At 41.4% G+C, this 18160-nt stretch overlaps 1 protein-coding gene across 8 annotated transcripts in view; it reads right to left on the bottom strand.

Annotated features, from left to right (window-relative positions):
- Positions 1-18160, bottom strand: part of stab1 (stabilin 1) — a 157343-nt gene that overhangs the window by 84906 nt on the left and 54277 nt on the right. For all 8 annotated transcript variants that reach the window (XR_016488114.1, XR_016488115.1, XR_016488116.1 and 5 more), the window contains exons 24-33: positions 17659-17817; positions 14001-14096; positions 11822-11917; positions 11535-11582; positions 10061-10188; positions 7415-7526; positions 6920-6997; positions 6600-6701; positions 6160-6264; positions 4902-5036 (exon numbers count right to left, since the gene is read on the bottom strand). Coding sequence is in view for 3 of the 8 variants with exons in the window: in XM_090206515.1 (XP_090062641.1) it covers positions 4902-5036; positions 6160-6264; positions 6600-6701; positions 6920-6997; positions 7415-7526; positions 10061-10188; positions 11535-11582; positions 11822-11917; positions 14001-14096; positions 17659-17817 (1059 nt within the window). In the remaining 5 variants the exon portion in view is untranslated. The remainder of the gene's footprint in view (positions 1-4901; positions 5037-6159; positions 6265-6599; positions 6702-6919; positions 6998-7414; positions 7527-10060; positions 10189-11534; positions 11583-11821; positions 11918-14000; positions 14097-17658; positions 17818-18160) is intronic.

The raw sequence follows: 18160 nt of genomic DNA, 5'->3' as shown, positions 1-18160 counted from the left end.
CCATGAAGCATGGAGGAGGAGGTGTGATGGTGTGGGGGTGCTTTGCTGTCTGTGATTTATTTAGAATTCAAGGCACAATTAACCAGCATGGCTGCCACAGCATTCTGCAGCGATAGGCCATCCCATCTGGTTTGTGCTTAGTGGGACTATCATTTTTTTTTAAACAGGACAATGACCCAAACACACCTCCAGACTGTGTAAGAGCCATTTGACCAAGAAGGAGAGTGATGGAGTGCTGCATCAGATGACCTGGCCTCCACAATCACTCGACCTTAACCCAATTGAGGTGGTTTGGGATGAGTTGGACTGCAGAGAAAAAGCAGCAAACAAGTGCTCAGCATATGTGGGAACTCCTTTAAGAATGTTGGAAAAGCATTCCAGGTGACTACCCCATGAAGCTGGTTGAGAGAATGCCAAAAGTGTGCAAAGCTGTCATGAAGGCAAAGGCTGGCTCCTTTGAAGAATCTATAATCTAAAATATATTTAGATTATTCAACACTTTTTTTGGTTACTACACGATTACATATGTGTTATTTCATAGTATTGATGTCTTCACTATTATTCCACAATGTCGAAAAAAGTACAAATAAAGTGTCAAACCTTGGACAGGTACTGTACCATAAAAAAAGGTAGGGGTGTGGATCAGAAAACCAGTCAGTATCTGGTGTGCAGCAATACACATCTCCTTCACATACAATTGATCAGGCTATTGATTATGTCCCGTGGAATGTTGTCCCATTCCACTTCAATGTCTGTGTGAAGTTGCTGGATATTGGTGGAAACTGGAACACGTCGATCCAGAGCATCCCAAACATGCTCAATGCGTGACATGTCGGAATATGTTGGCCATGGAAGAACTGGGACATTTTCAGCTACCAGGAATTGTGTACAGATCCTTGCGACAATGGGGCCGTGCATTATCATGCCCCATGAACGGCACAACAACTGGCCTCAGGATCTCATCACGGTATCTCTGTGCATTCAAATTGCCATCGATAAAATTAAATAGCGTTAGTTGTCTGTAGCTTATACCGGCCCATACCAATAACCCCACCGCCACCATGGGGCTCTCTGTTCACAACGTTAACATCAGCCAACCGCTCGCCCACATGAAGCAATACACGCTGTTTGCTATCTGCCCGGTACAGTTGAAACCGGGATTCATCCGTGAAGAGCACACTTCTCCAGCGTGCCAGTGGCTATTGAAGGTGAGCATTTTCCCACTGAAGTTCATTACGACGCCGAACTGCAGCTAGGTCAAGGCCATGGTGAGGACGACGATCATGCAGATGAGCTTCCCTAAGTTTGGGCAGAAATGATTCTGTTGTGCAAACCCACAGTTTCATCAGCTGTCCAGGTGGCTGGTCGCGGATGTGGAGATCCTGGGCTGGCGTCGTTTCATCTGCTGTTGCCAAATTCTCTAAAATGGCAGTTTATGGTAGAGAAATGAACATTCAATTCTCTGGCAACAGCTCATAACTACTGACCACAACACCACTGACCACAGCTACTGACTACTGCTAAACACAACTACTAACCACAATTACTGACAACAACTACATAACTACTAAACACAACCACACAACTTCTGACTGCACAACTACTGACACACATCTAACTACTGACCATAACCACACAACTACTGACCACAACCACACAACTACTGACAACACATCTAACTACTGACCATAACCACACAACTACTGACCATAACCACACAACTACTGACAACACATCTAACTACTGACCATAACCACACAACTACTGACCACAACCACACAACTACTGACAACACATCTAACTACTGACCACAACCACACAACTACTGACAACACATCTAACTACTGACCACAACCACACAACTACTGACAACACATCTAACTACTGACCACAACCACACAACTACTGACAACACATCTAACTACTGACCACAACCACACAACTACTGACAACACATCTAACTACTGACCACAACCACACAACTACTGACAACACATCTAACTACTGACCACAACCACATAACTTCTGACCACACAACTACTGACAACACATCTAACTACTGACCACAACCACACAACTACTGACAACACATCTAACTACTGACCACAACCACACAACTACTGACCACACAACTACCGACAACACATCTAACTACTGACCATAACCACACAACTACTGACAACACATCTACTGACCACTACCACACAACTACTGACCACAACCACACAACTTCTGACCACAACCACACAACTACTGACAACACATCTAACTACTGACCATAACCACACAACTACTGACAACACATCTAACTACTGACCATAACCACACAACTACTGACAACACATCTAACTACTGACCACAACCACTGACAACACATCTAACTACTGACCACAACCACACAACTTCTGACCACAACCACACAACTACTGACAACACATCTAACTACTGACCATAACCACACAACTACTGACAACACATCTAACTACTGACCACAACCACACAACTACTGACAACACATCTAACTACTGACCACAACCACACAACTACTGACAACACATCTAACTACTGACCATATCCACACAACTACTGACCACAACTACTGACCACAACCACACAACTACTGACCACAACTACTGACCACAACCACACAACTACTGACCACAACTACTGACCACAACCACACAACTACTGACCACAACTACTGACCACAACCACACAACTTCTGAAGACAAACACAACCACACTACTTCTGACCACACAACTACTGACCGAAACTACTGAACCACAACTACTGACATCATAAAAACTACTATTTCATATGTTCAAAATGTGACTAATTTCAGGAAACTTACGCTACTTCACAGGAGCGCCATTTGAACGTGAACTTTTTTTAAGCAAAATGCATTTTTTGGGCAGAAATGCCTTTTGGAACATGTGAACTTTCATGTGCCTAACCTTTTAGGGATAGGGGACAGCATTTTCACTTTGGATTAATTGTGTGGCCATAGTGAACTGACTCCTACTCTGTCTCAGATGCTAATATATGCATATTATTACTACTATTGGATAGAAAACACTCTGAAGTTTCTAAAACTGTTTGAATTATATCTGTGAGTATAACAGAACTCATAGGGGAGGCAAACTTCCAAACAGGAAGTGGAAATTCTGGGGCTGGTTGATTTTCAACTCATCGCCTATTCACATCCCAGTAAGATATGGATCTGTTCGCACTTCCTACGCCTTCCACTAGATGTCAACAGTCAGCAGAACGTGGAATGAAGCCTCTAGTGTGATATGGGACCGGATGGGAGGGGAATGGTATGTGGTCTGGCAGAATGCCAGTTCCTGGTTGCGCACATTAGTCTTGTTATCGCCTTGCGTTCCATTACTCTGTACACAAAAATGAATGCTCCGGTTGGAACGTTATTGGATATATATGATAACAACATCCTGAAGATTGATTCTCTACTTAGTTTGACCAGTTTATTCAACCTGGAATATAACTTTTTGAAGTTTTTGTCCGAGTTTGCCTGGACCAGCGCCAGCTTTTGGACATGTGAGCTAAACGTGCTAGCAAAAGTAGCTAATTTGACACTAGTAATGGACATTATCAAACAAAACAACGATTTATTGCGGAACTAGGATTCCTTGCATTGCATTCTGATTAAAGATCAACAAAGGTAAGGGAATATTTATGATGTAATTTCGTATTTCTGTTGACTCCAACATGGCGGAGAAATGTTGTGTACCTCTGAGCGCCGTCTCAGATTTTTGCATGGTATGCTTTTTTCGTAAAGTAAAAAAAAAAAATCTGACACAGCGGTTGCATTAAGAGCCAGTGTATCTTTAATTATATGTAAAACATGTATCTTTCGTCAAAGTTTATGATGAGTATTTCTGTTATATGACGTGGCTCTCTGTAATTACTCCTGATATTTTGGAGGCATTTCTGAACAATGTAAACCGAGATTTATGGATATAAATATGCATATTATCTAACAAAACATAAATGTATTGTGTAACATGATGTCCTATGAGTGTCATCTGATGAAGATTATCAAAGGTTAGTGATTCATTTTATCTCTAATTCTGCTTTTGTGACTTTATCTTTGGCTGGGAAAAATGGCTGTGTGTTTTATTGGATTTGGTGGTGATCTAACATAAATATATGTTGTGTTTTCGCTGTAAAACATTTAAGAAATCGGACACGGTGGGTAGATCAACAAGATGTTTATCTTTCATTTGGTGTATTGGACTTGTTAATGTGTGAAAGTTAAATATTTCAAAAAAATATTTTGGAATTTCCCGCGTTGCCTTTTCAGCGGAATGTTGGGGGGGGAGGTTCCGTTAGCGGAACGTGTGTCCGAGACAGGTTGTTAAATAACAAACTTGTATGGCATCTGTAAATACGAATACAATTGTTAAATTACAAGTCTAGTTGGTTAAGCCATGGAAACAGACAGCTCTATCTCTAGAAATGCCTTTGGTCTTCACAGAGTTAGATAAATCAGCTTTTAGTATTTTTGCACCTTACTTGTGGAATAATCTCCAAAACGGTCCAAAATGTGATGTTTTCGTGCCTCTAGGGTAATCCAGATGGTTGATTGACGACCGTTTTACTGAAGGACGCATTTGTTTTCTTTCCTTGTAATTGTGTATCTCTGCTTTTAATATTGTATTGCTTTGTATATTTTTGTAATTACAGGGCTCATCTGCAAAAGAGACCTTGGTCTCAGCATGATTCCTTGTCAAAATAAAGATTCAATAAAAACATTAAACAATAAGATTTAATTGGCACACAGAGGGAGTGTTTCTCAAAATGCAACCAATCAATCAAATCAATTAACTAATAAATCAATCGAACAAACAAACAAACAACTGCCAAATAGTGAATAGCGTACCTCATTGTTCTTGCCCAGGTGGAACATGATCTGGTAGGCCCTCCCAAGTAATGTGTCCTTCACCATCCCATCCCTCAGATGATCCGGGAACAGCTGTTCATTAAGAATGATGTGGTATTTAAATACTTCTTCACCCTGTTGACAAGTAACAATATAGTTATTATGGTATGAGGGCCCGATTCCGATTTAGGAAATTACACACTTTCCTAAGCACTTCTCAGTAGTTGGTATTCAGACTTACTTTATGAAGTTGTGTAATGGTCGTGATTCCCTTGCGCGCTCTGAATAAATGTCATTCAACCACTGAAAACCCTCCCACTTACTGGCCAACAGATTTTCATGTGGAGTTTTCATTCAATAGGGTTTTCAGTATATTTATCTTAAACCATCCCTTTATGTACCCTTTATCTTTTAGTTAGAATTTTGTTGAAAGCCTCACTAGAATATATCTAGAGAATATTAAGGATCATTTAAAGAAAGCCATCTAAATATATTAATTTGAAGGTGCAGTGAGATACCCGATGGTTGGGTGATAGTTCTCGGGCAATCATCTTGAAAAAACATATACCTACCAGCTATGTAGAGTTAGTCTGGCTCAGGTAATCACTACCTACCAGGTATGTAGAGGTGGTCTGGCTCAGATAATCTCTACCTACCAGTTGTGTAGAGTTGGTCTGGCTCAGGTAATCTCTACCTACCAGTTGTGTAGAGTTGGTCTGGCTCAGGTCATCTCTACCTATCAGCTATGTAGAGTTGGTCTGGCTCAGGTCATCTCTACCTATCAGCTATGTAGAGTTAGTTTGCCTCAGGTAATTTCTACCTACCAGTTGTGAAGAGTTGGTCTGGCTCAGTTAGTTTGGCTCAGGTAATTTCTACCTACCAGTTGTGAAGAGTTGGTCTGGCTCAGGTAATCTCTACCTACCAGGTATGTAGAGTTGGTCTGGTTTAGGTAATCTCTACCTACCAGTTGTGTAGAGTTGGTCTGGCTCAGGTAATCTCTACCTACCAGGTATGTAGAGTTGGTCTGGCTCAGGTAATCTCTACCTACCAGGTATGTAGAGTTAGTCTGGCTCAAGTAATCTCTACCTACCAGTTGTGAAGAGTTGGTCTGGCTCAGCTAATCTCTACCTACCAGTTGTGTAGAGTTGGTCTGGCTCAGCTAATCTCTACCTACCAGTTGTGTAGAGTTGGTCTGGCTCAGGTAATCTCTACCTACCAGTTGTGTAGAGTTGGTCTGGCTCAGGTAATCTCTACCTACCAGTTGTGTAGAGTTGGTCTGGCTCAGGTAATCTCGGACGGCGGCGTCGTGTGGAAGTAGGAGCGTATAATCATAGACGCCAATCTCCTGTGTCAGGTTGTAGAGCTGGAGGGAGATTACGGGAAAAACAGGAAACAAAGTCAATAATATCTCTGATCGAGCTGATACCAGACACATAACAGACACATACTTGTATTTCAAATATTTTCAAACACTGGAACACTATTTCATTGGTTCCATTGTAAAGCTAAATCAAACGCACGTCACACACATGGAAGGACTGGGGGTGGGGGGTTGGACTTAATGTCAAGGAAACATGTAAATATTGTTACCTTGGTAATAGCATGTGACAGCAGAGCACAGGCGTCCTGTCCAGGGGGTGTACTTGTACATCAATCTGCCTCACGTTACAACGTACCAACCTACCAAAAATAACGTACCAGTGCTGCCTGTGTAAAGAGACTGAAGGTAGGGGTGGTGTTGAGGAACTGCATCAGGCCTGGGGGTTCTGGTGGGATGTCTGACAAGGGGGGGAACATAACCTGAAAACACAAAACCATCAACACAGGATTCATTTAACCTCTAACAACCCTTGCTTGTGTAAAATATTTTGGAATATTAAATTAAAGCAAGTTCATTTATATCCACAGACTAAAGCTGAAGACCTGTTACACGTTACCCACAGACTAAAGCTGTGACCTGTTACACGTTACCCACAGACTAAAGCTGTGACCTGTTACACGTTACCCACAGACGTTACCGTATTAATGATGTGGATGTATCCGTTGATAGAAGGGATGTTGGGGGTGAGGATGGTTGCATTCTCTATCCTAACTTCCTGAAACACAAAGAAGAACCAGGATGTTGGAGGTGAGGATGGTTGCATTCTCTATCCTAACTTGCTGAAACACAAAGAAGAACCAGGATGTTGGGGGTGAGGATGGTTGCATTCTCTATCCTAACTTCCTGAAACACAAAGAAGAATCAGGATGTTGGGGGTGAAGATGGTTGCATTCTCTATCCTAACTTCCTGAAACGCAAAGAAGAATCAGGATGTTGGGGGTGAGGATGGTTGCATTCTCTATCCTAACTTCCTGAAACACAAAGAAGAACCAGGATGTTGGGGGTGAGGATGGTTGCATTCTCTATCCTAACTTCCTGAAACACAAAGAACACAGTCACAGTCAGATCATCTTGAGACATGGCTGTAGACCCCACGGCAACAAGAGCAACGATAACAACATCTTCAACTTACCCCATCAACAGTTTTGACCTCCCATGTAGTAGGCAAGTGTAGAGTGGGTAACCGCTGGTGGACCTGCTTGTCCAGGTCCTCTATGGAGAATATCCCCTGGAGGAAGTGGGCTCTGGGGAGGAAGAGGAGTGTGTCTAAGGCCAGGATTCAATCTAATCCCGTGTTATAGCCTTTTTACAATCCCTTGAAAAATGTATTTTTATTTCAATGAGACCAAATAAATGAATAAAATATGCAATAAAAAATATACAAATAAAGGCAGTTTGGATTGAGCCGACATATGTAGTGTTTTATCGTGAACCTGACTTCCACCTATGCTTGAACGTCGCCTTTAAAAGCATAATTGTCTACAACCCGTGATTGGTTTGGATCCCGGCCATATGCTCCGGGGTGACGTTTCCCTCAGGTACAGAGCTAGGATCATCTTCCCGTGACCCAGTCCTAACCTAAACCAAGACTCCGTGTCAGAGCACTCGTTTCCAAACTGTGGGGCGAGCCCCCCTCCAGGGGTCGACAGGGGGGCTTGAAACTTACGCTTGAAAGTTGTAATGGTAGAATGAACAAAGTGCAATTTAGAACTTGGGTATTACATCAGTTCCTCTCGTGATGTCAGTCATTACAGACCGTAGAGAGAGTTTCATAACTTGTCAGAAATGTCCAGATCAACTAGCCCACGTCAACTAACGTTTTTTAGCCATTCGATTTTATAGCAATGTTCGAGTCACTCAAATGTCACATTAGACATGACAAAATGTGTTGAATTGCAGGAAATAAGCTTTAAACCTGCAACATTTTCTCTCAACAATGCTTGTGCCTATAGAAATAGACTTGGGGCGAAGGATGTTCCCCCATGCTGGAAGGGGGGCCTGATAGAAAAGGTTTGGGAATCCCTGTCTTAGAGCAGTTAAACCTCTCACTTCACCTGGTACATTCACTTCAGATTGACATTGTTAGTACATTACTTTAGAACAGTGATATTCAAAGTCGGGGTCGCGACAACTGCTGTGAGGTCGACAAAATAAAAATACAAATGAAATAACAAAAATTAAGAGTACAGATTAATGTATGGGACAATATACAAACGTTCTTGAAAAAGATAATTAGAAAAATACCATTGTAAAGAGTAAATGTATTTATTGGTTTCTTTTCATGTTGAAAAGAGATGCAACTGTAATCAACTGAATGTTATTAGTTGATGTGAAAATATAATTGTGCAGACTGTAAGGTATGGTCTGGTAAGGAATGGTATGGTATGGTAAGGTAAGGTATGGTATGGTCTGGTAAGGTAAGGAATGGTATGGTCTGGTAAAGTAAGGAATGGTAAGGTAAGGTCTGGTAAGGTAAGGAATGGTATGGTCTGGTAAGGTAAGGTCTGGTAAGGTAGGTAATGGTATGGTCTGGTAAGGTATGGTCTGGTAAGGTAAGGAATGGTATGGTATGGTAAGGTAAGGAATGGTAAGGTAAGGTAAGGTAAGGTAAGGAATGGTAAGGTAAGGTATGGTAAGGTAAGGTAAGGAATGGTAAGGTAAGGTATGGTCTGGTAAGGTAAGGAATGGTCTGGTCTGGTAAGGTATGGTATAGTATGGTATGGTAAGGTAAGGAATTGTAAGGTAAGGTATGGTCTGGTAAGGTAAGGAATGGTATGGTCTGGTAAGGTAAGGTATAGTATGGTATGGTAAGGTAAGGTAAGGTAAGGTAAGGTAAGGAATGGTATGGTATGGTATGGTAAGGTAAGGTAAGGAATGGTAAGTATTGTATGGTATGGTAAGGTAAGGTAAGGAATGGTAAGGTATGGTAAGGTAAGGTAAGGTAAGGAATGGTAAGGTAAGGTATGGTAAGGTAAGGTATGGTAAGGTAAGGTATGGTCTGGTAAGTTAATGGTATGTTATGGCATGGCAAGGTATGGTCTGGTAAGGTATGGTATGGTAAGGTAAGGTAAGGAATGGTAAGTATTGTATGGTATGGTATGGTAAGGTAAGGAATGGTAAGGTAAGGTAAGGTAAGGTAAGGAATGGTATGGTATGGTATGGTAAGGTAAGGTAAGGAATGGTAAGGTATGGTAAGGAATGGTAAGGTAAGGTACAGTAAGGTAAGGTATGGTATAGTATGGTATGGTATGGTAAGCTATGGTAAGGTAAGGAATGGTAAGGAATGGTAAGGTATGGTCTGGTCTGGTAAGGAATGGTCTGGTCTGGTAAGGTAAGGAATGGTAAGGTCTGGTAAGGTCTGGTAAGGTAAGGAATGGTAAGGTCTGGTAAGGTAAGGTATGGTAAGGTAAGCTAAGGTTTGGCCTGGTAAGGTAAGGAATGGTGAGGTAAGGAATGGTAAGGTAAGGTAAGGTCTGGTAAGGTATGGTATAGTATGGTATGGTAAGGTAAGGAATGGTATGGTCTGGTAAGGTAAGGAATGTTATGTAAGTTATGGTATGGTAAGGTAAGGTATGGTTTAATATGGTATGGTAAGGTAAGGTAAGGAATGGTATAGTAAGGAATGGTAAGGTAAGGTAAGGTATGGTATAGTATGGTAAGGTAAAGTAAGGTAAGGAATGGTATGGTCTGGTAATGTAAGGAATGGTATGGTATGGTAAGGTAAGGTATGGTAAGGTATGTTATGATAAGGTAGGAATGGCATGGTAAGGTCAATTACTTTAGAAGGTATGGGAGCCTGTAGCGGCTAAACCAGAAGTCCTGCACAGTTGTGGTTAGATTGCGGATAACGTCCCTGGAAGGTACCAGAGCCGTTAGATTCCCACTCAGGTCAAACTCTGACGAACTCTAAGAGAGGGGACAGAAACAGGAATGATCAATCCCTGACCTTTATAAAGTGCCTTCAGAATGTATTCATACCCCATAACTTTTCTACATGTTGTTGTGTTACAGCCTGAATTTAAAATGGATTACATTGAGATTTTGTGTCACTGGCCTAAACACAATACCCCATAATGTCAAAGTGGAATAATTGTTTGTTTTTTCGAAATCTTTACAAATCAATATAAAAAATGAAAAGCTGAAATGTCTTGAGTGAATACGTATTCAACCCCTTTGTTATGTCTAAATAAGTTCAGGAGTAGAAATGTGCTGAACAAATCACACTCTGTGTGCAATAATAGTGTTTAACATGATTACCTCATCTCTGTACCCCACACATTCAATTATCTGTAAGGTCTCTCAGTCGAGCAGTGAATTTCAAACACAGATTCAACCACAAAGACCAGAGAGGTTTTCCAATCGTTTTCCACCATTCATTTTTTCCATATGGGATTTTACAAACACTTTAAATAAGGGCTGTGTTTCGTGCAGGCTTACACTGGTTCCACATTTTGATAACTGTGTAAATCTCCCTTAAACAAGGTGACTTTTAGCATGGTGGGGGCTGCATCATGTTATGGGTATGCTTGTCATCGGCAATGACTTTTTTAGGATAAAAATAAATGAAAACCTGGTTCAGTCTGCTTTCCTACCAGACGCTGGGAGACAAATTCTCCTTTCAGCAGGACAATAACCTAAAACACTAGGCCAAATACATACTTGTGTTGCTTGCGACACTGAATGTTCCTGAGTGGCCTAGTTACAGTTTTGACTTAAATGGGTTGAAAATCTATGGCAAGACTTGCAAATGGTTGTCTAGCAATGACCAACAACCAACTTGACAGAGCTTAAATAATACATAAATAAATAATGTGCAAATATTGTTCAGGTTCAGGTGTGTGAAACCTCTTAGAGACTTACCCAGAAACACTCACAGCTGTAATGACTCTTAGAGACTTACCCAGAAACACTCACAGCTGTAATCACTGCCAATGGTGCTTCTACAAAGTATTGACTCAGGGGTGTGAATACTTACGTAAATTAGATATTTCTGTATTTAATTTTCAATAGATATGCTAAAATGTCTAAAAGCATGTTTTAACTTTGTCATTATGGGTTATGGTGTGTAGATGGGTGAGAAAAATGATATACTTCATCAATTCAGGCTGTAACAACAAAATGTGGTATAAGTCAAGGGGTATGACTACTTTCTGATGACACTGAATATGATGTGCAGAAATACAAATACATCTTAAATGATATGGAGAGAGTTAGAGCCAAAAGACAAGTAAAAAAGATAGACAGCTACAGACCTGTATCAGGCGGTAAAAACCATACAGATTGGTATTTATGTCCAGTTCCTAACAAACAAAACAAGTCAGCACAATAACAGTCAGTGAAACAGTACCAAAACTCAACCACCTGTCTAGGTAAGGCAGGGGAAGCACACAGAAGGAAACCCTACCTGAATTTGTCCAACGAACACTTTTTTGTTTTTTTGTTTTCCGTTGCAATTTTACTTGCTACGGTGCAAAACGTTTTGCAACAGTGTCAGACTAATGAATACAACCCCAGGTACCACAGGTATGGTATAGCCTACCTCTAGCATCGTCCCGTAGCATGTGACTCCGTCTCCAACGTACCCTTCTGGACAGACACAGATTATGTTTTCTCCATCCGCTGACTTACACTTAGCCTGAGGACGTCAAACCACAACAACACTTTACTACGCATAAAGGACTCTAGGAAACCTAGGTGGGCTGAACAAGGCAGGCTCATGTACATTATCCTTAGGTGGGATGAACAAGGCAGGCTCATGTACATTATCCTTAGGTGGGCTGAACAAGGCAGGCTCATGTACATTATCCTTAGGTGGGCTGAACAAGGCAGGCTCATGTACATTATCCTTAAGTGGGCTGAACAAGGCAGGCTCATGTACATTATCCTTAGGTGGGCTGAACAGGGCAGGCTCATGTACATTATCCTTAGGTGGGCTGAACCAGGCAGGCTCATAAACATTATCCTTAGGTGGGCTGAACAAGGCAGGCTCATGTACATTATCCTTAGGTGGGCTGAACAAGGCAGGCTCATATACATTATCCTTAGGTGGGCTGAACAAGGCAGGCTCATATACATTATCCTTAGGCGGTCTGAAAAAGGCAGGCTCATATACATTATCCTTAGGTGGGCTGAACAAGGCAGGCTCATATACATTATCCTTGGGTGGGCTGAACAAGGCAGGCTCATATACATTATCCTTTGGTGGGCTGAACAAGGCAGGCTCATATACATTATCCTTAGGTGGGCTGAAAAAGGAAGGCTCATATACATTATCCTTAGGTGAGCTGAACAATGCAGGCTCATATACATTATCCTTTGTTGGCTGGTAAGAATCAAGCTAGAAGGAACATGATAAAGAGCGGCAAATATCAGACAATCTGAGAGGAGATGGAGGTTTAAAACAGACAATCTGAGAGGAGATGGAGGTTTAAAACAGACACAATCAATCTGAGAGGAGATGGAGGTTTAAAACAGACAATCTGAGAGGAGATTGAGGTTTAAAACAGACAATCTGAGAGGAGATGGAGGTTTAAAACAGACACAATCATTCTGAGAGGAGATGGAGGTTTAAAACAGACACAATCAATCTGAGAGGAGATGGAGGTTTAAAACAGACAATCTGAGAGGAGATGGAGGTTTAAAACAGACAATCTGAGAGGAGATGGAGGTTTAAAACAGACAATCTGATAGGAGATGGAGGTTTAAAACAGACAATCTGAGAGGAGATGGAGGTTTAAAACAGACAATCTGATAGGAGATGGAGGTTTAAAACAGACAATCTGAGAGGAGATGGAGGTTTAAAACAGACAATCTGAGAGGAGATGGAGGTTTAAAACAGACACAATCAATCTGAGAGGAGATGGAGGTTTAAAACAGACAATCTGAGAGGAGATGGAGGTTTAAAACAGACAATCTGAGAGGAGATGGAGGTTTAAAACAGACAATCTGAGAGGAGATGGAGGTTTAAAACAGACAATCTGATAGGAGATGGAGGATTAAAACAGACAATCTGAGAGGAGATGGAGGTTTAAAACAGACAATCTAATAGGAGATGGAGGTTTAAAACAGACAATCTGAGAGGAGATGGAGGTTTAAAACAGACAATCTGAGAGGAGATGGAGGTTTAAAACAGACAATCTGAGAGGAGATGGAGGTTTAAAACAGACAGTCTGAGAGGAGATGGATGTTTAAAACAGACAATCTGAGAGGAGATGGAGGTTTAAAACAGACACAATCAATCTGAGAGGAGATGGTGGTTTAAAACAGACAATCTGAGAGGAGATGGAGGTTTAAAACAGACACAATCAATCTGAGAGGAGATGGAGGTTTAAAACAGACAATCTGAGAGGAGATGGAGGTTTAAAACAGACACAACAGCTTATGCAAAACGGCATTCCAGTCTATTCCAAAAACACTATACGGCTCTGTCCCAAGTGTCACCCTATTACCACAGGGCTGTGGTCTAAAGTAATGTTCTATGTAGGGAATAGGGTTCCACAGGGCTGTGCTCTAAAGTAATGTTCTATGTAGGGAATAGGGTTCCACAGGGCTGTGGTCTAAAGTAATGTTCTATGTAGGGAATAGGGTTCCATAGGGCTGTGGTCTAAAGTAATGTTCTATGTAGGGAATAGAGTGCCATTTGGGACATACACACAAATACAATACATTACTTTGTGTGGGGATAAAAGGTGACACTTAAATTAAAGATATATACGAACCAGAGAATGGCATCCTCCGTTGTTTTTCTGACAAGGGTTGATGAGATCACAGACTGTCCCATCTCCCATGTAACCCCTCATACAGGTACACTCACTCTGAGAACACAAGAGACGGACAGACAGACATGTAAACCCCTCATACAGGTACACTCACTCTGAGAACACAAGAGACGGATGGACGGACGGACAGACAGACACACAGACAGACAGACAGACAGACAGACAGACAGACAGACAGACAGACAGACAGACAGACAGACAGACAGACAGACAGACAGACAACCCCTCTTACAGGTACACTGAGATCACAAGAGACAGACTTTGAGGTACTAGTAGTAGTTGAAGAGACAGACTTTGAGGTACTAGTAGTAGTTGAAGAGACAGACTTTGAGGTACTAGTAGTAGTTGAAGAGACATACTTTGAGGTACTAGTAGTAGTTGAAGAGACAGACTTTGAGGTACTAGTAGTAGTTGAAGAGACAGACTTTGAGGTACTAGTAGTAGTTGAAGAGACAGACTTTGAGGTACTAGTAGTAGTTGAAGAGACAGACTTTGAGGTACTAGTAGTAGTTGAAGAGACAGACGTTGAGGTACTTGTAGTAGTTGAAGAGACAGACTTTGAGGTACTAGTAGTAGTTGAAGAGACAGACTTTGAGGTACTAGTAGTAGTTGAAAATACAGACTTTGAGGTACTAGTAGTAGTTGAAGAGACAGACTTTGAGGTACTAGTAGTAGTTGAAGAGACAGACTTTGAGATACTAGTAGTAGTTGAAGAGACAGACTTTGAGGTACTAGTAGTAGTTGAAGAGACAGACTTTGAGATACTAGTAGTAGTTGAAGAGACAGACTTTGAGGTACTAGTAGTAGTTGAAGAGACAGACTTTGAGGTACTAGTAGTAGTTGAAGAGACAGACTTTGAGGTACTAGTAGTAGTTGAAGAGACAGACTTTGAGGTACTAGTAGTAGTTGAAGAGACAGACTTTGAGGTACTAGTAGTAGTTGAAGAGACAGACTTTGAGGTACTAGTAGTAGTTGAAGAGACAGACTTTGAGGTACTAGTAGTAGTTGAAGAGACAGACTTTGAGGTACTAGTAGTAGTTGAAGAGACAGACTTTGAGGTACTAGTAGTAGTTGAAGAGACATACTTTGAAGTACTAGTAGTAGTTGAAGAGACAGACTTTGAGGTACTAGTAGTAGTTGAAGAGACAGACTTTGAGGTACTAGTAGTAGTTGAAGAGACAGACTTTGAGGTACTAGTAGTAGTTGAAGAGACAGACTTTGAGGTACTAGTAGTAGTTGAAGAGACATACTTTCAGGTACTAGTAGTAGTTGAAGAGACAGACTTTGAGGTACTAGTAGTAGTTGAAGAGACAGACGTTGAGGTACTAGTAGTAGTTGAAGAGACAGACTTTGAGGTGCTAGTAGTAGTTGAAGTATAAAATGTCATTATCCGTCAAAGGGATAAATATACACTGACTTCAATAAATATTAGGAACATCTTAATATTCAGTCGCATCCCCTTTTGCCCCCAGAACAGCCTCAATTAGTCATGGCATGGAATCTACAAGGTGTCAAAAGCATTCCATGGGGTTGCTGGCCCATGTTGACTGAATTTGGGATAAATCATTCACTAAACCTCAACTAAATCTCGTAATAAAAATTGTGGAAATTGAGCAAGTTGAGGTGACTAAACTGCTTGGATTAACCCTGGATTGTAAACTGTCATGGTAAAAACATATTGACACAACAGTAGCTAAGTTGGGGAGAAGACTGTCCATAATAAAGCGCTGCCCTTCCTTCTTAACAGCATGTCATGACTCTCCTGTGAGGATCCAGGTTACAGTGGGTCAGCTCTACAGCACCCTCTCTGTCCCACAGAGGGAGGGATGGAGGTATGGTGCTGGACAGTTTTATGACGGTATTAAATACAGTGTAGGAACTGTCTCTCCCTGACCATGCAGGATTGAGGGGAAAGAACCCTTTTGATACATGGAGATTCCTCCTGCCAAAACTACAACATCCAAGGTTGGACATTGAAACAATATTTCTAACGTAAATAATGTGGGAAATGGTCAGGAGGGACTTAAAGAACAATCATGTCAAATAAGTTGTTGTTTTGTGATATCATTAAGGACAGTATAACCAAATAATGGTAACGCTACAAATGTATACATCCAGGTTATACATCTAAATGTTGTGGAACTTATATGATTAAATATTAAACTCTTTGTGAGAAGATGAAAAGTGAGTTTAGCCTTCTAAATGAGATAATTGTTTTTCAACTAAAGTTTTAGCCAGTCTGTAATCACGCCCATTTGAGCACAGACATTATGCCAAAAAGATGGGGGCTTATAAAGGACTCATAAAGAATTAACATATCAAAATATGCCAGGTTGACCTCTGGAAGATCTATCCTAACAGACACTCTGAGACCAAGACGTTACGACTACAAAGCACATGGTGACCTCTGGAAGATTTGCTCTAACAGACACTCTGAGACCAATAAGTTACGACTACAAAGCACATGGTGACCTCTGGAAGATTTGCTCTAACAGACACTCTGAGACCAAGAAGTTATGACTACAAAGCACATGGTGACCTCTGGAAGAACTGCTCTAACAGACACTCTGAGACCAAGAAGTTACGACTACAAAAGGACATGGTGTCCTCTGGAAGATCTCTTCTAACAGACACTCTGAGACGACTACAAAGCACATGGTGACCTCTGGAAGATATGTTCTAACAGACACTCTGAGACCAAGAAGTTACGACTACAAAGCACATGGTGACCTCTGGAAGATATGTTCTAACAGACACTCTGAGACCAAGTACGATAGTTGAATTCCTTTGTCTCTCCTTCCCCCTCTCTTTCTTCCCCCACCCCCTTTTCATTGTGTAACAAGCCATCATATCGGGTTAGTCCACTAGGGACTTTTCATTGTGTAACAAGCCATCATACAGTGCCTTGCGAAATAATTCACTCCCCTTGGCATTTTTCCGATTTTGTTACATTACAACCTGTAATTTAAATATATTTTGATTTTGATCAAAAATTACTTGTTTAAATTATTTTAAAAAAATCCAAACGGAAAACTTGAGCGTATATGTTTTCACCCCCTTTGATATGAAGCCCCTGAATAAGACCTGGTACAACCAATTACCTTCAGAAGTCATATAATTAGTTAAATGAAGTCCACCTGTGTGCAATCTAAGTGTCACATGATCTGATCTGGAAATACATCCACAGGTACACCTCCAATTGACTCAAATTATGTCAATTAGCCTATCAGAAGCTTCTAAAGCCATGACATCATTTTCTGGAATTTTCCAAGCTGTTTAAAGGCACAGTCAACTTAGTGTATGTAAACTTCTGACCCACTAGAATTGTGATACAGTGAATTATAAGTGAAATGATCTGTCTGTAAACGATTCTTGGAAACATTACTTGTGTCATGTACAAAGTAGATGTCCTAACCGACAAAACAATAGTTTGTTGACAAGCAATTTGTGGAGTGGTTGAAAAACGAGTTTTAATGACTTCAACCTAAGTGTATGTACACTTCCCATTTCAACTGTATTTGATGCTGGCGATGGTATTACCCGTTAGACCAGCCTCAGGCGCTAGCAGAAATCTGTTTAGCAGCCGAACCATACATACCTGTCCTGGTCCTAGAGACCTGCAGTCTGCATCCTTATGGCAGCCACCTCTGGTCTCCAGGAGACAGTTGTCCACCTCAGTACAGATCAGGCCGTCTCCTGTCCAGCCCTCGTTACAAACACACGACACGTTAGCTGGCCCTGAGTTCTCGCACTGGGCCTGAGGAGAGAGATGGACATACAACACACTACACGTTAGCTGGCCCTGAGTACACACACTGAACCTCAGAGGAGAAGGGTATGATAACACACTGGCCCTCAGAGGAGAGGATACGGTAGCACACTGGACCTCAGAGAGGATATGGTAACACACTGGACCTCAGAGGAGAGGATATGGTAACACACTGGACCTCAGAGAGGATATGGTAACACACTGGACCTCAGAGGAGAGGATATGGTAACACACTGGACCTCAGAGGAGAGGATATGGTAACACACTGGACCTCAGAGGAGAGGATATGGTAACACACTGGACCTCAGAGCAGAGGATATGGTAACACACT

Source organism: Oncorhynchus mykiss, chromosome 17 (assembly GCF_057628025.1).
Source record: "Oncorhynchus mykiss isolate SJ-2025 chromosome 17, ASM5762802v1, whole genome shotgun sequence".
NCBI lineage: Eukaryota > Metazoa > Chordata > Actinopteri > Salmoniformes > Salmonidae > Oncorhynchus > Oncorhynchus mykiss.
Note: the sequence above shows the minus strand (reverse complement) of the source record. Positions and strands in the feature narration are given on the sequence as shown.